Below are 26,076 nucleotides of genomic sequence, written 5' to 3' on the forward strand. Positions count from 1 at the left end.
CCTCCCTAGCATCGCAGGTGACGCTAGGGAGGTTCGACCCCATCCCCGCCTGCCATTGTTTGCTCCACAACCCCATCCCCCCCGACACCGGATATTTTCGTCGTCGCAGGGGGAGAAGCAGCAGTGGTGCGGGGATCAGGAGCGGCGCAGGGAGCGGTGTAAGAATATTCCCTGTGAGGGGCGCGGCGTATGGGGGGGCAGTTTAACACAATTACCTGTTTTTCTGGCCTGGCTTTTGTATTTTAGGGTGCTAGGGGCAAGGACATTTCGAGTGCTCCAGGCATTTCCCCCCCGTTATTTCTATAACAATGGGCGGTGGGGGAGGCTAGAGCTGAGAGTTCATAAATATGAGGACTCTCAGTTGTGTACACCATTTTGAGTGGACAGCACTCTGCTTGTGCTGGAGTTGCTCAATGCAGATAAAAGCCCAGGGTCTGTGTTATCAATTCATGCTACCCCAACATAGGGCAGCATGAACTGCTGACAGATTCCCTTTAAAGAACAAAAGGGTACATTTTAAGTATAATGCCACAATAACAAAGTAAAATAAATGCAAAGTATTGCATAAAAGAACTCTTACGGATCTCCAGCTGAAAGCAACAGCAAGTATCTCGAAGGTATGTGGTCAGGGGCAAAAACTTTGCTTGCAAATTTGACTGCAACTTGTCGAACCTGAACTTCAGGCTAAAATAAAAAATATGACACAAAATGAGCTTCGAATAACATTAAAGTGATAGCTAAAAATCAACCTGGAAAAGTTTACACAGAGGTAAAATACGAATACATTTTGAGCTAAAATTACTACTGGCAAATTAAAATGCAGCAGATCAGCGTTATTTTAAAGGTGTTGTGTCACTTCAGCAAATGGCATTTATCATGTAAACAAAGTTTATACAAGGCACTTACTAATGTATTGCTATTGTCCATATTGCTTCCTTTGCTGGCTTAATAACGAGATTTTTGTATAACTTACCAGTAAAATCTCTTTCTCGCTCTTTCCTTGGGGGACACAGAAGACCTTGGGTATAGCTCATCTCCCTAGGAGGCGTGACACTAAGTGAAGACTGTTAAGCCCCTCCTCCACAGCTATACCCTCAGCCTGGAGAGAGAGACTGCCAGTTGCGTGTCCAAGTAGTGAGAAAAGGCAAAGTCCAAAAATTGGAACCAACAAGCCAACTACCCAAAGGGTAAAACAAACTCGGAAACAGTCAGAGAAGAACAAAGAATGGGTGGGTGCTGTGTCCCCCAAGGAAAGAGCGAGAAAGAGATTTTACTGGTAAGTTATACAAAAATCTCGTTTTCTCGCCCAGTTTCCTTGGGGGACACAGAAGACCTTGGGACGTTCAAAAGCAGTCCAAAGGGGGAGGGACCACAGCACCAAGGCGAAGCACCCGAAGGCATCAAAAAACCCGCCGCCTGCAGACCAGGCGGCCCGAAACAGCATACGCCGAAGCCCGAGTATGCACCCTGTAGAACTCGGTAAGGTGTGCAAGGAAGACCAGTGACCGCCTTGCACAAATGCATGGCCGAAGCCTAATGCCTCCGGCCCAGGAAAAAACCGACAACTCTGGCCAAATGAATGGTGACACCAAAAGCAGAACCCTGCCCTTGGTGCGGCAACCACAACAAGAGCCACTCTGAGAAAGCGGAGGAAAGATACCCTGGAGGCCGTCAACCCTTTGCGCGGACCTCCTGGAAACACAAGAGACCAATGTCGACAAGAGTCGGAGATCTCCAACGTTCCCTGGGGTGGGAAGGGGAGGACGACTGCCTCAATGAAATGAAAGACAAACACCATCTTCAGAAGGAAGGAAGAGACGGAATGGAGAACAGCCCTGTCCTGGGGGAAGACAGAAGGCTCGGAACAAGAAGGGCCGCCACTCAGGCACCCATCAGAGACACGATGGCTACAGAAACCCAACTGTTAGTAGAGGGAACTTCTGTAACGGCTCCAAGGAAAAATTGGAGCGCCAAGAGCCTAGTATGTAGTTCCCAGGACGGTACCGGAGGACAGTACAAAGGAACCCAAGAGCCGCTCCATGGAAGAAGTTCCTGACAGGCCCAGAGGGCCTGGGAACGCTGAAAGAGGAAGGACAGGAATGACACTTGATACTTCAAGCAACAGAGTCCCAGCCCCAGGTCCAGGCCGGACTGGAGAAAGACAGAACCATGGAGAAAGGCAGAGTGGGGGAACGCCCAGCTTCCCACAGAACCCCAGGTAAAACCCTAAGTCCTACCACAGATCCTGGACGAAAAACTCGGCTAGAAGCGAACACTAGCGAGCCCACTAGAGTTGCCTGGGCAAGCGGGTGAAAACCCAATGATCAGGCGCAGACCCGTAACACGGGTAGAACAGTCGGTAGAACTGGTCCCGTCGGCCCCCGAGCAAGGTTGTCCCGTATCCCCCCAGAGTGGGGAAGCAGAAGGACAAACGGACAGGAACCGAAGGGTCCGCCCAGCAACCGCCAGGACAAGACAGGCTAAAGCCGAAGCCAATGTAGCCACCACAGGAAGACGGACTACAGTTCCGGTGTGGGAGATTTAAAAGACAATCCTGACCAAATGGTAGTCCTCCCAAGTTACCGAGAAGGTGAATCCAAAGCAGAAACATTGCCTAAAATGGAAAAAACGCAATCTGCACCCAGCGGGAGGACAGAAAACGGTAGACCCGGTAACTAGGCACACAGCTAGTACAGCCAGTGTGGACAAGGGAGACTCAAAAGGAACACCAGAACCATCCACATGAACAACCATGCTTTCCCCAGAGGGAAGGGCAGTGAAGGAACAGCCTCTGAAGCGTGGCCGGAACAGACGCCACATCGGAATGATCTGTACCGAGTGGGAGCCAAACAGAGCCGGCGAGAAAAGGCAGGCGAGACAGAGGCCGGTATAACACCCTCCAACCGAAAGGGGGAGTGGGCAACAGAGAGGCCATAGGACAGCTCAAAAGCAGAACACCGCTACACAGAGACGCCCGGTTCACCGCCTCGCAGAAGGCGAATACCCTGAAGAACCCAAGGTGGAGGTCCCCCAGACCTGTATAAGCGAGCACCCAAGAGAAGTTGGGTGACCTTCCCAAGAATAGCGGCCCGAACCTGGTAGCAGATCAGACTGAAGCACCGAGGGCGCCAATCCGGAAAGAATCATACCACACTGCACCCGAAGAGGAGGAAATGGTATTAGGCGAGGGGACCGTAGTCCCGCCAGAGCCAACATAAAATGCGAAGGGCGCTGCAGACAGCGCTCTCGACCATGCGACCACTAGCACAGGGAAACAATGCCGCGGAAGGACAAATGGGCCAACGAAATGAATGAGTACCACCCAGCTCTGTGCAGTAGCGAACAGTAGAGCCCGTCTACTTAAATATAAGGTATTCATTTGTTGTTTATTGGACAACACCTTAGGCTTACACAGATGGACAGAATGATCTCCTTAGAGAATAGTGCAAGGCTTGCGGCAATCATCGTATCCCAAGAGAAAAAGTATGTCGCAGGAGGAAAGGAGGCATACGTACGAGTAGCCCCGTAAGCAGTGAGAAGGCCAACCCACCTACGGGACGAGAAGGAAACAACGCACAAGAACGTCCGCTCACTGCAAAAATATCACTCAGCGTAGAGGGCCAGCCACAGAGTGCCACAGTATCTACGGGAGTGCAAACTGAAAGGAGTTATGCACAAGACTAGTATGGTATGCGATGGAACGCAAACTGACCGCCCCGAAAAAGGGGGGAAATGTACCTGGCAAACTGCAGTGGGCAAGAATGCAAAGGCCTGCCCCAAAAAGGGGGTGATGCCCAAGGCCGTACCTACGTCAGAGAAGTAGGGCATACCATACTTCGCCCAGAAAGGCGCCATGCACATGGCCACACAGTATCCAGCAGGAACGCAGGAGGTCCACCTAGTGAAAAAGGGGGGCATGCACAGGGCTATCTTAGCATTAAGTGAGTGTGCAACAATTCACCCAACCCGAAATTTCGTGAGAGTGTAACTACTCCGCCAATGAAGGGGAACATGTGCAAGTCCAGTACAGCACATACAAGGACAGCCTTGAATCTTGTGAGCGTGCAAAATTCCACCCATGGAATGAGGGGTGGTCACGCACAAGGCCAGCACCGTATCCAATGGAAGCGCAAGCGTTCCACCCATGTTAGAGGCCATGCTCAAGGCCAGCAACGTATCTGGTGAGAGTGTAGTATGCCGCCCAGAAAAGGAAGGGGGGGGGGGGGTCATGCACATGTCCAGCATCGCATCCAGGGAGAATGCGAGCAGTCGGTGAGAAAGTGTGTATGCCACCGAAGGAGGCATGCCCATGGCCGGCAGCGAATCCAGTGAGAGTGCGTACACCGCCCACAGAAGAGGGGTCATGCATATGGCCGGCCGCGGATCCAGAGAGAGTGCAAGCACCCCGCTATGTATAGGGGTCATGCACATGGCCAACAATGTACCGGCGAGAGAACAACCACCGACCGAGGGAGTGTATGTATGCCGCCACCCGGGAAGGAGGCATACCCAAGGCCGGCAGTGAATCCAATGAGAGTACATCATACCGCCTATGTAAGGTGGTCATGCACATGGCTGACAGTGAATCCAGTGAGAGTGCCGAATGCCGTCCACAGAAGGGAGTCATGCCTATGGCAGGCAGCGAATCCAGTGAGAGTGCCGTGTTCCACCTATGGAAGGGGGGCACGCACATGGCCAGCAGCGAACCCAGTGAGAGTGCCGTGTTCCACCTATGGAAGGGGGTCGTGCACATGGCCAGCATTGTATCCGGAGAAACTGCAGTAGGCCGCCAATGAAAGGGGGATCATGCACAAGGCCAACCCGCAGTTAGGGAGAGTGCAGTATCCCGCCCAGGAGGGGGGTCCTGCACATGGCAGGCACCATAACTGGAGAGGGTGACGAATGTTGCCTACAGAAAAGGCATGCACTTGACCAGCGCCGTAGCGCGGAAAGGGCAAGAAAACCACCTAGAAGGGGAAAAAAAGACCCTGGCAGCGCCGCAGCCGGGGAGCGCGACACCATGCCGCCTATGGAAGGGGGGCATGTATACAGGCAGCACTCTGAGATGAGGCTGCAGCGTCCTGCGCAGCCCACAAGTCATATATATAATAAAAACTTTCTTTTTTTTCTTTTTTTTTTAACACACAGCCTCACTGAGGCAGAAAAAAATAAAATAAAAGGGGGGGCCACCTACAGGGCACAGATCCACCCATACAGGCCCATCGGAAGCCGGCCTGTACCCAAAGGGTTAACAGGGATCCGGCCTGGGGGGCGGCACTGCGATCCTCTGGGGGCGGGGGAACCTCCAGGCGGGAAGAATTCGCGCCTGGAGAAGTTCCAGCCCCCTCCAACAGAGGCCTGAATTTGCGGCCTAGTAGGGCGTGAAGCTGGGGCCTAAATTTTTAGCGGCGCCCGGCTGACCGGGGCCGCACAGTATTTAAAGTACCGGCCGGCCTACGGAGCGGCACATACCGGCCGCGGGTGCCCACCCCGCGGGCCGTAAGAGCCGGGGCCTAAATTTTTAGCGGCGCCCGGATGACCGGGGCCGCACAGTACTTAAAGTACCAGCCGGGCCTACGGAGCGGCACATACCGGCCGCGGGTGCCCACCCCGCGAGCCGGGGACCCGGATAGAGCGGGATCACGGCCTTGAAGTGGAACACAAGTTTTGTTCCGACGGTCGGCCGGGGCTGTTGAAGCGCTCATTTTGCAGGCCGCGGTGCCCACCCAGCTGTCCGGAAGTGAGGACCCTGCACCCGGCAGCCATTTCACCCCTGGAGCGGGCACCTGCCTAGAACAGCGCTCCATATGGCCGGCAGCTACAACCTCCTTTCCCCTGGAACGGTGTCCGTGAGAGTAGGGAGGGTCAGTGGCAGCAAGGCGCGGGCCCTCTGGCCCTGAAGTAGTGGCCGGTAAGAGGGAGGGGGACCCTGAGACCGGGTCTGTGAGGGTGGACGCCTGCATAACCCCTCCATCAGGGGCAGCTAGTTGCGGACCTCCGCAGCTCCCTAGGCATTCTTCTTGTAGGGAGAAGGGTGCCAATGTCCTGGAGGCCAGGAGAGAGGGAGCAGAATGTCGCCCTGCGACAGCCCAGGAGCCAGCCTAGGTCTAGCATGGGCAGAAGGGTCCATAGGCCCAGTATAGGGTCAGGCACGCAGGAGACCGGGGGGGACGGGGGACGTAGGGCTGGAGAAGCCTCTCTCTCACCATAGTCGTCTTCACCCTCGGTCCGTTCCAGCAGGGTCGCCCCTTCAGCTACTGGCACCGTAGTGGCAGGACGCTGGGAGAGGGACTTGGCGTGCGGGCGACCCTTGGGCTGGCGGGATGTAGGGGAGCTGGGCTGCCCTGATCCACCTTGCCTTCTGTGGGGGAGGCAGCAGTGCGGGTGACCGGCACTGGCGCAGCTCAACCCCGGGAGAACAGAGAGGTCTAGTGCGTCTCTGTTATCCCTGATGATCTGGAACAAAAATAAAATAAAAAAGTAAAAAACTAAAATTGAAACAAGGAGAAAGCAGCCCTGCAGAGCAGGGAGTGTCTTGCCTCCTTGGACACTAAGCAAAAACTGGCAGTCTCTCTCTCCAGGCTGAGGGTATAGCTGTGGAGGAGGGGCTTAACAGTCTTCACTTAGTGTCACGCCTCCTAGGGAGATGAGCTATACCCAAGGTCTTCTGTGTCCCCCAAGGAAACTGGGCGAGAAACATTTTTTTATCACATTATACACTGCTCATATCTAGGCGTTATGACCACCCTGCAATCCAGCAGTGGCGGCCGTGCTTGCAGACTATATGAAAAAGCTCCAGCCTCACTGGTGGCTGGAACTGTGGGAGCGTGCATAGACCAGCACTTTTTCCTATAGTGTGTAAACATGGCCACCATTGAAGGATTGCAGGTTGGTCACAATCATGGAATACAAGGCACTTCCTAATGTATTGTTATTGTTCATATTGCCTGCTTTGTATTCAGCCAGGATCCGGTGATGCAAAGAACAGGAAAGTGCTGACAAGTAAAACAGGTATAAGGGCAAAAATATGCAGCGTTTGGGCTCATTCTGGGCAGATAAAAAAAACTGCTAAAAGGGAACATGTCACCAGTACACAATTGCTATAGATGCCTTATCTAAAGATATTTAATGTTTCACCTTCACTAAATATGATCCAACAAGAGCTTCCATGAGGGTCAACTGAGCTCCTTCCAGGTTTGTGTAAGACCCAACCATCATTGACAAGGCTTCTTGGATAGAAAGCCTGACATCCATATCTTCCTGCAGGTGAGAAACAAATTTTACATACACAATTATAAAGGGAAATTGTTTAAAGGGGTATCCCAGTTTCAAACAAACTATTTTTATATTTTTTTTATAATAAAAAGTTATCCAGTTGTATGATACTCTTTATGAATGAATTCCTTGTGATTTTCAGTTTATGTGCCTGCAGTTATTAATACAACCTTCATTGTTCAATCCCAGGTGACAGAAATTTGGGGTAGTCATGTGATGGACACACAGCTACAAGGCTCAATGCAAGACGACTCTGAATAACTTGAGCGTAACAGTAAGCCTGGGTCTCCATGGGGTGAACACAGCCTGGCTGACCCGTGTCTGCCAAAGGTCACATGAATTTGCAGGATATCTGAGGTATTAAAGGCTTTTTTTTTATTAGTGCATTTTAGGGCTCTTTCACACCTGCGTTATTGTCTTCCGGCATAGAGTTCCGTCGTCGGGGCTCTATGCCGGAAGAATCCTGATCAGGATTATCCTAATGCATTCTGAATGGAGAGTAATCCGTTCAGGATGCATCAGGATGTCTTCAGTTCCGGTACGGAACGTTTGTTGGCCGGAGAAAATACCGCAGCATGCTGCGCTTTTTGCTCCGGCCAAAAATCCGGAACACTTGCCGCAAGGCCGGATCCGGAATTAATGCCCATTGGAAGGCATTGATCCGGATCCGGCCTTAAGCTAAACGTCGTTTCGGCGCATTGCCGGAGCCGACATTTAGCTTTTTCAGAGTGGTTACCATGGCTGCCGGGACGCTAAACTCCTGACAGCCATGGTAAGTGTAGCGGGGAGCGGGGAAGCAGTGTACTTACCGTCCGTGCGGCTCCCCGGGCGCTCCAGAGTGACGTCAGGGCGCCCCAAGCGCATGGATCACGTGATCGCATGGATCACGTCATCCATGCGCATGGGGCGCTCTGACGTCATTCTGGAGCGCCCCGGGAGCCGCACGGACTGTAAGTATACCGCTCCCCCGCTCCCCGCTCCTACTATGGCAACCAGGACTTTAATAGCGTCCTGGGTGCCATAGTAACACTGAAAGCATTTGGAAGACGGTTCCGTCTTCAAATGCTTTCAGTACACTTGCGTTTTTCCGGATCCGGAGTGTAATTCCGGCAAGTGGAGTACACGCCGGATCCGGACAACGCAAGTGTGAAAGAGGCCTTACTCATTATGAGCTACAAATAATTGGTCTTAATTAAAACAATATGGAGTGCTTTTCTCTGTACAGAGCTGAGATGCTCTACTACCAGGATCTGAATTTTCTCTCTACTCCATCAGCCAGGGAGCCGACAGGCTTCTTATCTTTGCTGTCAGACCTTATAAACACTCATTATATCTCAGTCCTTATCTTACTAAGGCCTCCTGCACACAATCGTTTTTTCCCCCCGTTTACTGGCCGTAAATGGAATGTACTCTGTATGCATTCCGTTTCCGCATTTCCGTTTTTCCGTTCCGTTTAAAGATAGAACATGTCCTATTATTGCCAGCAAATCACGTTCCGTGGCTCCATTCAAGTCAATGGGTCCGCAAAAAAAAACGGAACACATACGGAAATGCATCCGTATGACTTCCGTTTCCGTTCCGTTTTTTGCTGAACCATCTATTGAAAATGTTATGCCCAGCCCAATTTTATCTATGCAATTACTATATACTGTATATGCCAAACGGAAAAACGGTACGGAAAAACGGAACAGAAACGGAAACACAACGGAAACAAAACACTGAAAAAGCCATACGGTCGTGTGCAATAGGCCTAATAAGAATGTGGCTTAAATAAGTGTTTAGAACCTCTTTGTATTTTAGAGATAGAGATAAGGGTTAACTTATTAGATAACCAAATAAAGTGAAAGCAGGATGCACACAGCTAGAAAAACAGTTAACCTTTTGTAACAGAACGGCTCAATGCTTTTAATAAAGACCAATTGAAAAAAATATTTTTAGCCCCAAAATGAGTAAACTGCAAAGATAAAAAAATAAAAAAAGTCCCCAAAGGTGTACATAGCCTTTAAATTTACACACCCACTGACGGTCACATGGCTAGGAGACCCACCCTAACCCGTGGGACTATCACATGACCAGGAAAGATTTAAATTCCCCTAAAGTTAAAAGGGTTTTCCGAGATTTTGGTATTGATGACCTATCCAGCAAGAACAGATCTTGAAAACAATAAGGAATTCATACATTTCATGATACTTACAATAACAATCATGTTATAGACTGAAATACCCCCTTATAAAATGTTTCACCCTAAGGGTCAACAATGACCAGTTAGAACAAATTAAGGCCTAATACACAAATCAATTTTTAATTGCAGAAAAAACGAGATTTTTGTATAACTTACCAGTAAAATCTCTTTCTCGCTCTTTCCTTGGGGGACACAGAAGACCTTGGGTATAGCTCATCTCCATAGGAGGCGTGACACTAAGTGAAAGCTGTTAAGCCCCTCCTCCACAGCTATACCCTCAGCCTGGAGAGAGAGACAGCCAGTTGCGTGTCCAAGCAGTGAGAAAAGGCAAAGTCCAACAAGGAACCAACAAGCCAACTACCCAACGGGTAACACAAACTCGGAAACCGTGTAGAGAAAAAACAATGAATGGGTGGGTGCTGTGTCCCCCAAGGAAAGAGCGAGAAAGAGATTTTACTGGTAAGTTATACAAAAATCTCGTTTTCTCGCCCAGTTTCCTTGGGGGACACAGAAGACCTTGGGACGTTCAAAAGCAGTCCAAAAGGGGGGGGACCACAGCTCCAAGGCGAAGCACCAGAAGGCATCAAGGAACCGCCGCCTGCAGACCCAGGCGGACCAAGGCAGCATACGCCGAAGCCAGAGTATGCACCCTGTAGAACTCTGTAAAGCGTGCAAGGAAGACATGTGGCCGCCCTGCTCAAATGCATGGCCGAAGCCCAATGCCTCCGGCCCAGGAGGCACCGATCGCTCTGGTGAAATGAACGGTGACAGCAAAGGCAGAATCCTGCCCTCGGTGCGGTAACCTCAGCAATAGCCAATCTGATAAAGCAGAGGAAAACCACCCTGGAGTCCGTCAACTCTAAGCGCGGACCTCCAGGAAACCCAAGAGACCGAACGTCGACAAGAGCCGGAGATCTCCAAGTAAACCGTGCAAGGCCCGAACAACGTCCAAATCGGTGAAGTGTGGAAGCGAAAGGCAAACACCACCTTCAGAAGGAAGGAACGGGATGTAGAAACAGCCCTGTCCTGGGAAAAGACATAAGGCTCAGAACAAAAAGGGGCCATTCAGGCACCCGTCAGAGACAAGACTGATACGGAAACACAACCGTACAGGACAGACGGGGTAGAGAGAACTTCTGTAATGGCTCCAAGGACAAGATTGGAGCACCGAGAGCTCAGTATGTAGTTCCCCGGGCGATACCGAAGGACAGTACAGAGGAACCAAAGAGCCATTTCGAGTAAGAAGGTCTTGACAGGCCCAGAGGGCCGGGGAACGCTGGAAGAGGAAGAACAGCGCTGACACTTGACACCTCAAGCAAAGGAATCCCAGTCCCAGGTCCAGGCCGGACTGGAAAAAAGACAGAACCATGGGGAGAGAAAAGGTCAGAGTGGGGAATGCACAGCTTCCCACAGAACCCCAGACAAAAGAACCATAAGTCTTACGACAGATCCTGGACGAAATACAGCCAGGAGCGGACAGTAGCGAACCCGCTGGAGTCGCCTGGCAAGCGGGCGAAAACCCAATGTGATCAGGCGCAGACCAGTAACACGGGCAGAAGTCGACCAAACTGGTCCCGTTGGCCCCCGAGCAACGTTGTCCCGTATCCACCCTAGTGGGGGAGCAGAAGGACAGACGGAAAGGAACCAAAGGGCCCGCCCAGCATCCGCCAGATGCCAGGACAAGACAGGCTAAAGTCCATGCTGATGTAGCCATGTTCTACAGTCCCGTTGTGGGAGATCAAAGGACAATCTGGACCGAAAGGCAGTCCCCCCAAGTTACCGAGAAGATAAGTCTACAGCAGGACCATTGTCTTAGAATGGACCACGCAATCTGCACTCAGCGGGAGGACAGAACGCGGTAGACTCGGTAAATAGGCACAGCTAATACAGCCAGTGTGAACAAGGGAGACAGTACGAGGCCAAAAGGAACACCGGAACCATCCACATGAACAACCATGCTCTTCCCAGAGGGGAGGACAGTGAAGGAACAGCCTCTGAAGTCTGGCGGGACAAAAGCCACATCGGAGTGATCTGTACCGAGCGGGAGCCAAACAGAGCCGGCGATATAAGGTAGTCGAGACAGAGGCCGGCATAACACCCTCCAACCGAACGGAGGAGTGGGCAACAGGGAAGCCATAGGACAGCTCAAAAGCAGAACCCTGCTACACTGTGAGATGCCCGGTTCACCGCCTCGCAGAAGGCGAATACCCTGAAGAACCCAAGGTGGAGGTCCTCCGGACCTGGGTAATCGAGCACACAAGAGAATTTGGGTGACCTTCCCGAGAAAAGCGGCCCATACCTGGTAGCAGATCAGACTGAAGCGTAGAGGCGCCAAGAGGAAGGACTCATACCACACTACATCCGAAGAGGTGGAAATTGCAGCAGGCAAGGGAACCGCAGTCCTGCCAGAGCCAACGAAGAATTCGAGGGGCGCTCCAGACAACAGCACTCTCGACCATGTGACCACTAGCGCAGGGAAGCAATACCGCGGAAGGACGAATGGGCACGCATCTAGGAACCACGAACACTCCCTGGGATGAAGGGCCAACTAAATGAATGAGTACCACCCAGCTCCGTGCAGCAGAGAGCAAGTAGAGCCCGTCCGGGTCAGGTGGACAGAATGAACTCCTTAGAGACGAGTGCAAGGCTTGCGGCAAGCATCGTATCCCAAGAAAACAAAAGTATGCCGCAGGAAGCAGGTGAGGCATACGTATGAGCAGCCCGTAAGCAGTGAGAAGGCCAACCCGCCTACAGGAGGAGAAGGCATAAACGGCCCAAACAACGCACAAGAACGTCCGCTCACTGCAAAAAGGTTAATTCAGCGAAAAAGGGGGGCTCGCCACAGCATGTACGGAATTGCAAAGTGCAACCTGAAAGGGAGTTATACACAAGCCTAGTATAGCATGCGATGGAACGCAAGCAGTCCGCCCCGAAAAGGGGGAAATTGTATCTGGCAAACTGCAGTCGGCAAGAGTGCAAAGGCCGGACCCAAAAGCGAGTGATGCCTAAGGCCGTACCTACTTCAGAGAAGCAGGACATACCCTATAATCCAGCAGGAACGCAGGAGGTCCACCTAGTGAAAGGGGAACATGCACAGGGTTATCCTAGCATTAAGTGAGTGTGCAATAATACACCCAACACTGACTTAGCGAGAGTGCTACTACTCTGCCAATGAAGGGGGACATGTACAAGTCCAGCACAGCCATACAAGGACAGCCGTAAATCTCATGAGCGTGCCAAATTCTGCCCATGGAACGAGGGGTGGTCACGCACAAGGCCAGCACCGTATCCAATGGGAGTGCAAGCGTTCCACCCATGTTAGAGGGCCATGCTCATGGCCAGCAAGGTATCCGGTGAGAGTGTAGCATGCCGCCCAGAAAAAAAGGGGGGGTAATGCACATGGCCAGCATCTCATCCAGGGAGAGTGGGTGCACCCGCCATGTATGGGAGTCATACACATGGCCAGCAACGTACTGGTGAGAGACAAACACAGTCAGAGAGAATGTGTGTATGTCACCTGAGGAAGGAAGGCATGCCCATGGCAGGCAGCGAAACCAGCGAGAGTGCGTACACCGCCCACGGAAGAGGGGTCATGCATATGGCCGACAGCGGATCCAGCGAGAGTGCAAGCACCCCGCCATGTATGGGGTACATACACATGGCCAGCAACGTACCTGCGAGAAAACAACCACAGGCAGAGGGATGTATGTATGCTGCCTGAATCATGCCTATGGCCGGCAGCGAAACCAGTGAGAATGCAGCATAGTAACATAGTACATAAGTTCATCATAGCACATCAGAGAGAGTGCAGCGTTCCGCCTATGGAAGGGGGTCGTGCACATAGCCAGTACCGAATCCGGTGAGAGTGCAGTATTCCGCCTAAAAAGGGGGGTCATGCACACGATCGGCAACAGATCCAGTGAGAGTGTAGCGTTCCGCCTAAAGAAGGGGGTCACGCACATGGCCGACAGCGAATCCAGTGAGAGCGCTGCGTTCCGCCAATGGAAGGGGGTCACGCACATGGCCGGCAGTGAATCCAGTGAGAGTGCAGCGTTCCGCCTAGAGAAGGGGGTCACGCACATGGCCGGCAGCAAATCCATAGAGAGTGCAGCATTCCGCCTATGGAAGGGGGTCATGCACATGGCCAGCACCGTATCCGGTCAAGGTGCAGCATTCCGCCTAAAAGGGGGTCATGCACATGGCCAGCCGGCAGCCAGGGAGAGTGCAGTATCCCGCCTAGGAGGGGGGGGATGCACATGGCAGGCACCATAACTGGAGAGATGATGAATGCTGCCTACGGAAGGGCCGCATGTACATGGCCAGCGCCGTATCCTGGAAGAGGGCAGGAAAACCGCCTAAAAGGGGAAATGCCCTAGCACCGACGCAGGTTGGGAGCGCAACCCTATGCCGCCTGTGGAAAGAGGGCATGCAGACATGCAGCACTACTGATGAGGCTGCAGCGTCCTGCGCAATCTAATAGAAATCTGTTATTATTATTTCTTTTTTTTTTTATTAAAAACACAGCCTCACTGAGGCTAAAGGGGGCCACCATATAGGGGCACAGATAGTCAGGAAAAAGGGGGGGCCAGCCATACAGGCCCATTGGGAGCCGGCCTGTACCCAAAAGGGTTAACATGGATCCGACCTGGAGGGCGGCGCTGCGATCCCCTGGGGGCGGAGGAACCTCCCGGCGGGAAAAATTCGCGCCTGGAGAAGTTCCCGCCCCCTCCACCAGAGGCTGGAATTTTGCGGCCTAGTAGGCCGTGAAGCCGGGGACTAAATTTGCGGCGCCCGGTATGTACCGCCAGGACTGAGGCGGAGTGGCGCATCAAACCGGCCGCGGGTGCCCAACCTGCGGGCCGGACGGAATTGCGGCCCAGCAGGCTGCGAAGCCTGGGCCAAAATTTGCGGAGCCCCACCGACCGGCACCGACGGTCGGCCGGGGCCTGCTGGGCATAGAAGTCAAGCCCAAAGCCGGCTGCGGGAGCCCACCCCGCCGGCCGGAAGAGTCAGGGGCCCGGAATGGCGGCTTGCCGGCCGCGGGAGCCCACCCCGCCGGCCGGAAGAGTCAGGGGCCCGGAATGGCCGCTTGCCGGCCGCGGGAGCCCACCCCGCCGGCCGGAAGAGTCAGGGGCCCGGAATGGCGGCTTGCCGGCCGCGGGAGCCCACCCCGCCGGCCGGAAGAGTCAGGGACCCGGAATGGCGGCCTAGCAGGCCGCGGAGCCTGGGCTAAGATTTTTGCGGCGCCCGGCCGCACCGGAATACCAATGTCGGCCGGAGGCGAGGCCTTACTCCACAGCCGTCAGGAGCCTCAGGCCTTGAGCAACACTCCGGTAGGAGATGGGGGGGGGGGCCCAGAGACTGGGTGCCTGTGGTAGAATAAACTATGTTGCCGCTTCTGTAGCTGGCTGTGGGGACAGCCACTGGCTGCATGTCTATGGGAGCCAGGCAGGGGGGGGTAAGGCAGAAGGAGATTGCCGCTCTGCAGGTGCCAGCATAGATCCAGCAGGGGACTAGAGGCCCAGTATGGGGGTCAGGCACGCAGGAGACCGGGGGGGACGGGGACGTAGGGCTGGAGAAGCCTCTCTCTTACCACAGCCGTCTTCACCCTCGGTCCATTCCAGCAGGGTCGCCCCTTCAGCTACTGGCACCGTAGTGGCAGGACGCTGGAAGATGGACTTGGCGTGCGGGCGACCCTTGCGCTGGCGGGATGCAGGGGAGCTAGGCTGCCCTGGTCCACCTTGCCTTCTGTGGGGGAGGCAGCAGTGCGGGTGACCGGCACTGGCGCAGCTCAACCCCGGGAGAACAGAGAGGTCTAGTGCGTCTCTGTTGTCCCTGATGATCTGGAACAAAAAGAAAATAAAAAAGTAAAAATCTAAAATTTAAACAAGGAGAATACAGCCCTGCAGAGCAGGGAGTGTCTTGCCTTCTTGGACACTAAGCAAAAACTGTCTGTCTCTCTCTCCAGGCTGAGAGTATAGCTGTGGAGGAGGGGCTTAACAGCTTTCACTTAGTGTCACGCCTCCTATGGAGATGAGCTATACCCAAGGTCTTCTGTGTCCCCCAAGGAAACTGGGCGAGAAATATACATGCGCTGAACTGGACATTCTGGGAAATAATGTAAAAGCCTATAAAAAAAAAAAAAAAAAAAAAAAAAAAAAAAAACCTTATGTTCACAAATGGGATATATTTTATTTTTGATAGCCCCTGCACCTCCTTAAAGGGATTCTGTCACCAGGTTTCACCCCCTCCAGATAAAAATATGGTTATGTTCAGGGAGCTTTAACCATTCCTAATGTGGTCTTATAAATGTAATCTGTAGGCTCATTTTGCTAAAAATACGCTATTACAAACCTGTCATTCAACAAAATAAGGTGCCCAAGGGGATGTAAATGGATCCAAGCTGCCGCCCGCACCCGCCGCCGTTCGTGCCCAGCGCCGCCTCATAATCTTCTGTGACGCCTCCTGCTCTCCCTCCCCCTCTCCTCCTGCTGTAAGATTGCTGTGACGTCTCCTGCTCTCCCTCCCTCCCTCCTCCTCCTGCTGTGACGTCTCCTGCTCTCCCTCCCTCCCCCCTCCTCCTGCTGTGACGTCTCCTGCTCTCCCTCCCTCCCCCTCCTCCTGCTGTAACATTGCGATGTTACAGCAGGAGGAGGGGGGAGGGAGGGAGAGCAGGAGACGTCACAGCAGGAGGAGGGGGGAGGGAGGGAGAGCAGGAGACGTCACAGCAATCTTACAGCAGGAGGGGGGGGAGGGAGAGCAGGAGGCGTCACAGAAGATTATGAGGCGGCGCTGGGCACGAACGGCGGCGGGTGCGGGCGGCAGCTTGGATCCATTTACATCCCCTTGGGCACCTTATTTTGTTGAATGACAGGTTAGTAATAGCGTTTTTTTAGCAAAATGAGCCTACAGATTACATTTATAAGACCACATTAGGAATGGTTAAAGCTCCCTGAACATAACCATATTTTTATCTGGAGGGGGTGAAACCTGGTGACAGAATCCCTTTAATTTATCAAAAAGTGCACTCCTTATCATAAACTAAGTGCATCCTCCGGCACTCCAGTTGCCTGGGAAGAAAACTACGTCAGTCATCATTTACAGCAGGAAAGTGGCGAGGGCAAAATGGAAATACCATTTGAGCAAAAAAGCGTATAAAAAAAAAAAGGCAGACCTGCCATTTGTGACTTTTTACCATTCGCCCCCAACCCTTGTACTTTAGCCATAGCCCACACGGATAAATGTTTGCAAACTTCTTATCGCCGATTCACAATTACGGCTTGCAACGGCAGTTTATTTAGCAGTAACAAAACAAGCTATGTGCTAGTTCCTTCGCTTGTGCGGTTTGCACAAGAACAGCGCCCCCAGCAGTGCGGTCACAGCCGTGACTGGGGTGTGCTGTTATTCCCTGTACAATAGTGAAGGGGCCAATGCACTAAATGAGTACTTCGGCCTCTTCGTGGTTGGGTCAGGCACCCAGTAATACACAACTTTATAATATCCATTCAATTAGTACGCAGATTTTCAGCTGTAGATAATTTGCAATTGCAGAAAAAGCAGACGCTGGCCAGGTAATGCATGCATACTACAATACTAATGCAATGAAAATCAGTTTTAAAATCCACTACCAAGCTAGCCTAAGTCAGAGGACTATATCACTATGGCTGATCACTTTTAGCTCAATAATATTCCATGCTGTTAAGACAGAACATATCGGTGCTGTATATGGATGTTTCGTTCCCAGTCATGCAGATGTTAGTAGACATTTTTTAAAGGGGTTTCTGTATTTATGTCAGATTCATTGTTTAATGAACAGTTATGTCATTCCTCACCATCTCCGCTCGCAATCACTGCCAGCCTCGGAGACTCAGGAAAAGAACTTGTAAAGCTCTGCTCACATAGTATCACAGCGTCAGTTTAGAAGGCAGCCGTGACAGCTGTGCACACAGGTACTGACAAAATCTTATTATGGACCCACACTGACTTATTAATCCTTCAGGAATTCTAATATTTTTTTTAATCTGCTCTATTCCTAATGTACAGGATGGAAACCCTGAGGGAGTGGAGAAAAATGGACACTAGTGTACTAGCAAAACAGAATTCAGATTTTCGGAATCTGAATGTAAACAATCATTTTTCCATTTCCAATAGAAGATCATGAAAATGGCAGGGAGTTGAAACACAATGGGGAAGATTTATCAAATTGGTGTATAGCAGAACTGGCTTAGTTGCCCATAGCAACCAATCAGATTCCACCTTTCACAGCTCCTTTTAAAAATGAAAGGTAAAATCTGATTGGTTGCTATGAGCAACTAAGCCAGTTCTGCTTTACACCAGTTTGATAAATCGCCCTCATTGTGTTTACTATAGTGGAGTAAAATAAAAAGTCACAAATTATGGGCATATGTGCATCATAATTTGCAACCTTTTAAGCTTCTTGGCATTTCTAAAGTGCCAAGAAAAAAGGAATGGGGCTTAGCGGGAGGGGCAGGGCTTTGCACCATCCACCACTTTTGATATAACTTTCGCCAGAAAGCGCCGGAAGTTATAGCTGATGTGTACACCCGCCTGTAGCTGGCGTAGACTTCAGTTTCTGGCGCACGGCAGAGATACGCCTGATTTGTTAAGAGGCGTCCGCCTCTTAGTAAATTAAGCACATCTCACTCCAGTGCAGAGAGATCAAGACTACTGTAGTCTAGAAAGTAAGTTGCATAACTGTTCATCATACAAAGCTTTACGTTTTCAGGATAGGCCACCAGAATCAGATCGCTGGGGGTCCGACTCTCCACACAACCACTGTTCAGCTGTTCCTGGCCATCACTAGAAACTATACAGTGGACAGAGCTGGAAGCAAAAGGCTCCGTCCACTGTGTGAACAGGAGCTGAGCTGCAGTATGCTAGCGCTGGAAACGACAAAGTCGGAGGAGTCTTCCATGTGATGTATAGCTTCCTGCTCCGGCCTATAACAGCAGATTGGTGGGGGTGCAGGGTGTTGGACACCCTCCGATCAGATAATGATGACCTATCCAAAGACAGGTCATCAATATCCAACTACCAAAAAACCCCCTTTAATGATAATGATTTAGTTTTAAGGTGAAACCACAAACAGTTTTTGAGCCAAAATGAGAAGATCCAAATGGAATGAAAAGTAAAGAAAGTAAGTAAGACATACATTATCTCCTTTTGTATCTCCTCTCTACTATTTGGCTCTAAAAACTGCACCAAAAACTTCATGAGTAGTGTTCAGTGAACTTGTGTTTTAAGTTCGGTGTTCGGGTTATCGAAGAATCCCATTATGGATTCCGCTACCACGGACCATAACGGAATTCTATGACGGAATGCAATACGGAATGCCTTTTATAGGCTTCCGTGGTGCATGCAGTCATAGAATCCCATTATGGTCCGTGGTAGCGGAATCCATAATGGGATTCTTAGATAACCCAAACTTTGCACACCGAACTTACCGTAAAACACAACTTCGCTCAACACTATTCATGAGTGATTTCAATGTTACTGATATAAACTCCGAACGCAGAAACACACGACACCAGGAATCCTCCCTCACTCGTCACACTACTGAACTTAGTAAGAACTGACAACAGGAAAACAACCAATTTCAATTTGACCTTTACTATGCATTACCAAATATTTGCACTTAGAAGTCTAGATCTCAGAAAATTCATTTCTGGATATAGGCTCCATGTCATAATATACACGCCATACATTTTTTTAAATCACTCTGTATTGGCAAGGTATTAAAAATGTTATCCAGCTATACAAAAATGATAGCCTGTCCACAGGATAGAGTCAGCAATATCAAATTGGCGGAGGTCTGACCCCCAGCACCAATCAGCTGATTGATGGGGTCGCAGCGTTCCAGTCAGCTCAGCATCCCCTTCATTATCAGAAACAATTCCATACTTTTGGTCAATTCTGTTCTCTTAAATGGGATTAAAGGGGTTGTTTGATCTAAGACACTGCTGGCATATAGCCAGGATATGTCACCACCAATGCCAGATAGATGTGGGTCCCAGAGGTGGGATCCGCACCTATCTCCAGAATGGGATCCCCGAAATGAGTGGAGAGCATTCCTTTCTGAGAGTGACGAAAATAGCCGAGCACTGGCTTGGCTATCTCCGGCAGTTGCATAGAAGCGAGTGGAGCAGCGGCCATGCTTGCGCAGTGCGCTCTCCATTCATTTCTATGGAACCCGAAAACAGCAACGCGTGCTTGCTCAGCTATTTTCAGAACTCCCATAGAAACGAATGGCGAGCATGCCATGCATGTGCACTGATTTACTTTTGAGAGTCTTAGCTGGCATATCCTAGTGATATACCATCAATGTCCAAGCAGAAACAACCCCTTTAAGCTGTAGTGAGCTTTCATACCAGACAAAGCTACTATAACATGTACACAGCTCTGTCTGGTAGATGCTGCAGTCTCTCCAATGTGCTGATCAACAGGGGTACAAGTAGTCAGTTCAGCAATGATCTGTTATTGATGGCTCATCCTAAAGACAGGCTAACCATTTTGTAATCATGCATACTGATCCTCTGAAATAATCAGCCAACCAAAGTCCTGTTCACATAAATCCAACCCATGCAAATAGCTACCATGGATGTAGAATAGTGAACGCTACCGTCCAGAATCTAGAGAACAAATATTATATCATATCTTTACTTCAGAGGTAACAGTTCAAAGACTTCCCACCATTAATAAAATTTCTCAGCAAATGGACCTTCGAAGAAAAAAAATGTGTTGGCATATTTGATTCTTCATGCTTTCTGGAGTTATACAATTATTAAAATCCATTCTCAAGTCACTGGCTTGGAATTACTTCTGCAGACAATCCTATTCAATAAAACATCAGTAAGGGTGTCATCTCAAAGCCAGCCAAAAATAATCACTGTCAGATTGCTACAGATGTAGCAAAGGTTAACTTTATATTTCACACCATTGCAGCAAGCGTAAATTGACTTTCAATGGCTTCCGACTTTGCCGCAAGGGTGTATTTAACACGTTATGTGTCAAGCTAAATCTTACTATCAGGGCTCCAAAAAAAAATATAGGAGCCAAATTAAAATTTTTAGTCGCCAAATTTAAAATACATATAATAAAAAAACAAAACAAAACAAAAAAAACAACAACATGTCTTACCTAGGGTTGCCACGATACCAAAATTCTGACTCGATTTCGATACCATAAAAAGGTATTGCAATACTCGATACCACGTGAAAAAAATAAAACACCAAAAAAGCAGGGTGCATTCTACATTTTATGGAACGTCTGGACCATAATAGAACAGTCCGATCCTAATTTTTGTCGGGACAAGGTGACAAAAAAAATTGCAAATTTTCTTTTTTCTGTCTATTCGGCGCAGGCGCAGTGAGGAAGCCGGCACCAGGGGCGCGTCCTTCAATCACTGTGCCTGTGCAGAATACAGAACGGGACAGCTCAGGCGCGGGATTTCTTCACCGACCAGGAGAAATCAGACGTCACTCAAGAGGACCTGGGCGGGCTAAACGGAGGACCTGGGCGGGCTAAATGGTTCGTAGACCGAGCCTCTAGGTGCTGAATCAACGCCCTCATAGCACCTAGAGGCTCATTAGCATATTTTAAAAGTGTATTTTTTAGGAGAACGTCGGCAGGGACACAATTATAAATAACACTGTTATGTACTGCTGACATTAGCACATCGCTAATGTCAGTCAGCTACATAACAGAATTTCTGATGACAGAAACCCTTTAAATTAGAGAGGCAGCACAGAGACCTAAGGTAACCCTGGAGGAGCTGCAGAGTTCCACAGCAGAGACTGGAGTATCTGTACATAGGAGGACAATAAACCGTACGCTCCATAGAGTTGGGCTTAAAGAGGACCTTTCATCGGTCCAAACATTGTGAACTAAGTATCATATACAGCGGCGCCCAGGGATCTCACTGCACTTACTATTATCCCTAGACGCAGCTCCGTTCTCCCGTTATGTCCTCCGGTATGTTCGGGGACTTTGTTATAGTAGGCGGAGACTTAGGGGACTTGGTTATAGTAGGCGGAGTCTGCCCTTGTTCTGCTGGGCGTCTCCATCTCCTAGGATGTAGCGCTGGCCAATCGCAGCGCAGAGCTCACAGCCATGTCCCATTTGAAGGCCCCCTGATGCACCCCTAGAGCAGAAACTCCATTCTGTTAGATCATGTGGTATTTTTATAGACCAGGTTGTCACGGACGCAGCGATACCTAATATGTATACTTTTTTTTATTTATGTAAGTTTTACACAATGATTTCATTTTTGAAGCAAAAAAAAACATGTTTTAGTGTTTCCATAGTCTGAGAGCCATAATTTTTTCAGTTTTTGGGCTATTACCTTGGGTAGGGTATGATTTTTGCGGGATGAGATGACGGTTTTATTGGCACTATTTTGGGGTGCGTGTGACTTTTTGATCTCTTGCTATTACACTTTTTGTGATGTAAGGTGACAAAAAATGGTTTATTTAGCAGGTTTTTTTTTTGTTTTTTTTTACGGTGTTCATCTGAGGGGTTAGGTCATGTGATATTTTTATAGAGCCGGTCGATACGGACGCGGCGATACCTAATATGTATACTTTTTTTTATTTATGTACGTTTTACACAATAACAGCTTTTTTAGAACAAAAAAAAAAAATTGATGTTTTAGTGTCTCCATATTCTGAGCCATAGTTTTTTTATTTTTTGGGCGATTGTCTCAGGTAGGGGCTCATTTTTTGCGGGATGAGGGGACGGTTAGATTGGTACTATTTTGATGGGCAAACGCCTTTTTGATCGCTTGCTGTTGTACTTTTTGTGATGTAAAGTGACCAAAAAACTTTAGCACAGTTTTTATTTTTTATGGTGTTCATCTGAGGGGTTAGGTCATGTGATATGTTTATAGAGTCGGTCGATACGAACGCGGCGATACCTAATATGTATACTCCCCCCCCCCCCTATTTTTTATCAATTTTTTTTAAACTTTATTTGGCGAAAATGACGTTTTTGTTTATTTTTACTTGAAACTTTATTTTTTCACTTCATTTTTTGTCCCACTTTGGGACTTGAGCTTTTGGGGGTCTAATCCTTTACAATGCATTCCAATACTTTTGTATTGGAATGCATTGGCTGTATGAGTAATTCTGTGTATTACTCATACAGATTCCGGGGCCTGTGAGATCCAGGGGGCTGGATCTCACAGGCTCGTCACCAGAAGGCAGCGCAGATGCCTCAGGAAGGCATCGCGCTGCCTTCCATGCCATCGGGTCCCCCGCACAGCCCCATGGGGACCCGATGGCACCGCCCGCCGCCGCAATAGATAAAAGCCGCAAACCGCAGGTCTGAATTGACCTGCGGTTTGCGGCGATCGCCGACATGGGGGGGGGTCACGGGACCCCCCGGGCATTTAGCCGAAGTGCCTGCTCAATGATTTGAGCAGGCACCGGCTTCCGATCACCGCCCGCTGCGCGGCGGTGATTGGAAATACACAGGGCGTACAGGTACGCCCTGTGTCCTTATGTACCAGGACATAAGGGCGTACCTGTACGCCCTATGTCCTGAAGAGGTTAAATGACTGAACTGAATACATCCTTATGCATCCTGAATGGATTAGGAATGGGCAAAAATCCCAGTGGTAAGATGTGGCAAGCTCATAGAGACTTATCCAAATGACTTGGAGCTGTGATTGCCACAAAGGGTGGCTCTACAAAGTATTGACTTTAGGGGGGTGAATAGTTATGCACATTGACTTTTTCTGTTATTTTGTCCTATTTGTTGTTTGCTTCACAATGAAAAAACAAACAAACATCTTCAAAGTTGTGGGCATGTTCTGTAAATTAAAAGATACAAATCCTCAAACAATCCATGTTAATTCCAGTTTGTGAGGCACCAAAATACAAAAAAAGTCAAGGGGGTGAATACTTTTGCAAGGCACTGTATATTTTTGTGGAAAAAGTTTCAGTAAAAGCTGTAACCTATACTTTCATACATTTACATAGCATCCCTGCTTTTCCCACTTCCTGTGAAGAGCCATCGGTACAGGAGGGAGGGGTTATCAGTGACAGCTACCTCTTAGGCACAGTTATACACACAATGCTATCAATCACTGATAACTTCTATTTCCTGTACTGATGCTGTTCTCAGGAGGTAGAAAAAGCACAGATATAAATGTATCAATTATAGGTTTTACTGAATCACTTCCTACAAGACTACATATCAATCTGCTCAACTCCTCCTGTTCTATAACATGCTTTCACATTGCATAGCCTTTTGTGGTGACAGGTCCTCTTTAACGTCTTTTCATGATAATGAAAAACAGGAAATAAATCTCCTATTACAGACCATGCTAGAATGTTCTTACCTTCCTCATGGCCTCAAAAAACTGCTGAACTAAGGCTAGGTCCTTTATGAAAAGCTGAGGCATCCGGCTAGATAGAAACAAAAAAAGAAGAAAAACAAAAAATTACCAAAATTCTCAAGACAACAAAAGACTGCAATGTATCCGACAAGTTTCTCCTGGTCAACCTACCCCGCGAGTTTGCCGACAGCTGAATATGCCATAGAAAGCAACTTTGGATCCTTTACAAAAAAAAGAAAAGAAAGGTGAAAAAGGTTTATGTGTATATTTATACCCTAAAAAGGGTTTTACACATTATCTAGGCATTCAATATGAGAAGTAAATGAAGGTGAAGAATGAACAGGCACCATCGTCTAAAGTAAGTACTAAAGGAGGCTATTTTTCTGTCTTTGAAATAAAATGTCTTCCTATAAGAATTTCGGGAGGGGGGAGGGGAAGAGAGGAGGAGGCTTAGGTTATAATATTTAGTAGAACCTGTTTTCCTGTTTATTTCTTTAGGTTATATCATTACTCTACATGATACACAATACTATAGATAATATAAAACGTGCTGCATATAGGCAAAAGTATTTTTCTTAAACCTTCCAGGACACAGCCTTTTTTTATTTTTGCCTTTCTGCCTTCCAAGAGCCATAACTTTTTTTACTTTTCATAACAAAATCAAGATACCCGCGCTACCACAGTAAAAGAGAAGGCAGAGATGTTGTGCACTGTAGCTGTACTTCAGGTCCGTCGCTGCCGGTCTAGAGAGGGTTAATTGCCCAAACCATCAATAGAAATATGCAATTATACAAAAGTAAAGACCTAGACCCACGCTGACTCCTTAGTGTAAAGATGGTAGTGAATCAGGTAGCTCATATGTTTGTATGAGGAAACTGAAGACGCTACAACCTGAATCCAGCTACCGGGACTATTTTCAGAGAATCCTGCACATCACCGGAATCCAGGCAAGAAGTCATCCGGTACTGTTGCCACAATAAAGGTTAGTGGAAAAGCAATGTATCAACTAGAAATAAATAGGGACATAAGAACTGAGACGATTCGGCATTGTTGGCAAACAGTAACTTAGTAGTCCCGTGTAAAAGATACAAACATATGAGCTACCTGATTCACTACCATCTTTACACTAAGGAGTCAGCGTGGGTCTAGGTCTTTACTTTTTTTTACTTTTTGTTCACACAGCCACGAGTGCTTATTTTTTGCAGGACACGTATTTTTTTTAATGGCATGATTTAAATTTTCTTCATCTTCTACTGGAAAACAACAACAAAAAATCTGTTCTACTGCTTTTATTTACTTCTACAGAGCTGTTTGAGGGCCAAGCTGTAATTTTTACAGGTAACATCTTGGTCCATACGAGTTTTTTGTAGCGCAAGGTGATCAAAAATGTTACAGTGTTCAGCGCACATAATAAATGTAAATTTTAGTAGTTAGAACCTTTTTGGACACAGCGATAACAATTGTGCTTATATTTTTTATTGCTTATTTATTTAAACTGTAATTTTAAATCCCTCTAGGGCAGTGTTTCCCAACCAGTGTGCCTCCAGCTGTTGCAAAACTACAACTCCCAGCATGCCCGGACAGCCTTTGGCTGTGCGGGCATGCTGGGAGTTGTAGTTTTGCAACAGCTGGAGGCACACTAGTTGGGAAACACTGCTCTAGGGGACTTGAGCATGGGATCCTCTGACCGATTTTATCATTAAAATTATATATTTTATCTATCTTTTGTTCTAACTAATGAAACCCAAATATATTATTTTTTTCTATTCAGTTTTTATCTTCTCATTGTAGATTTTTTAAATTCTATTTTCTGTACATAATACTGGGGGAGCCACCTTGTCTGAGCCAATTCCTCGCCTCCTCTTCTGTATCCAAGATGGCCACACTGCTTTTCATACCATCTGATGCATACTGTGCATTTATTAATCCAAGACTCTCCTGCTGCCTTCAGATTGGCCAGTACTGCTAACATGAGAGTGCGGGCCAAACTGAGGGCAGGAAGTGTCTTGAACTACCAAATGCACAATGTGCATCAGTCAGTCTGAGAAGAGGTGCGGCCGTCAGAAAAAGAGCTTGGAAACTGCCGGATCTGCAGCGGAGGAGATGAAAAGGAGTCTTTCAAACTTGTGTGTTCTTTTTACCTCATTGTGCCAATATTGTATGTGAGGTACAATTGGCCCAATAAGGTAAAAAGAACACACAAGCCTGCAAGTTTGAAAGACTGAGTGCAGGGTTAAGCAGAGCTCCCGGTGACTGAAGTGCT

General features: G+C 48.8%; 1 protein-coding gene across 1 annotated transcript in view; it reads right to left on the reverse strand.

Moving 5' to 3' along the window:
• ECPAS (Ecm29 proteasome adaptor and scaffold) overlaps positions 1 to 26,076 on the reverse strand; it is a 146,986-nt gene that overhangs the window by 103,077 nt on the left and 17,833 nt on the right. The window contains exons 12-15 of the mRNA XM_040417299.1: positions 23,985 to 24,034; positions 23,817 to 23,883; positions 7,138 to 7,260; positions 581 to 684 (exon numbers count right to left, since the gene is read on the reverse strand). Coding sequence (XP_040273233.1) covers positions 581 to 684; positions 7,138 to 7,260; positions 23,817 to 23,883; positions 23,985 to 24,034 — 344 coding nt within the window. The remainder of the gene's footprint in view (positions 1 to 580; positions 685 to 7,137; positions 7,261 to 23,816; positions 23,884 to 23,984; positions 24,035 to 26,076) is intronic.

The sequence above is a fragment of the Bufo bufo genome, chromosome 2 (genome assembly GCF_905171765.1).
Source record: "Bufo bufo chromosome 2, aBufBuf1.1, whole genome shotgun sequence".
In the NCBI taxonomy this organism is placed as follows: Eukaryota; Metazoa; Chordata; class Amphibia; order Anura; family Bufonidae; genus Bufo; species Bufo bufo.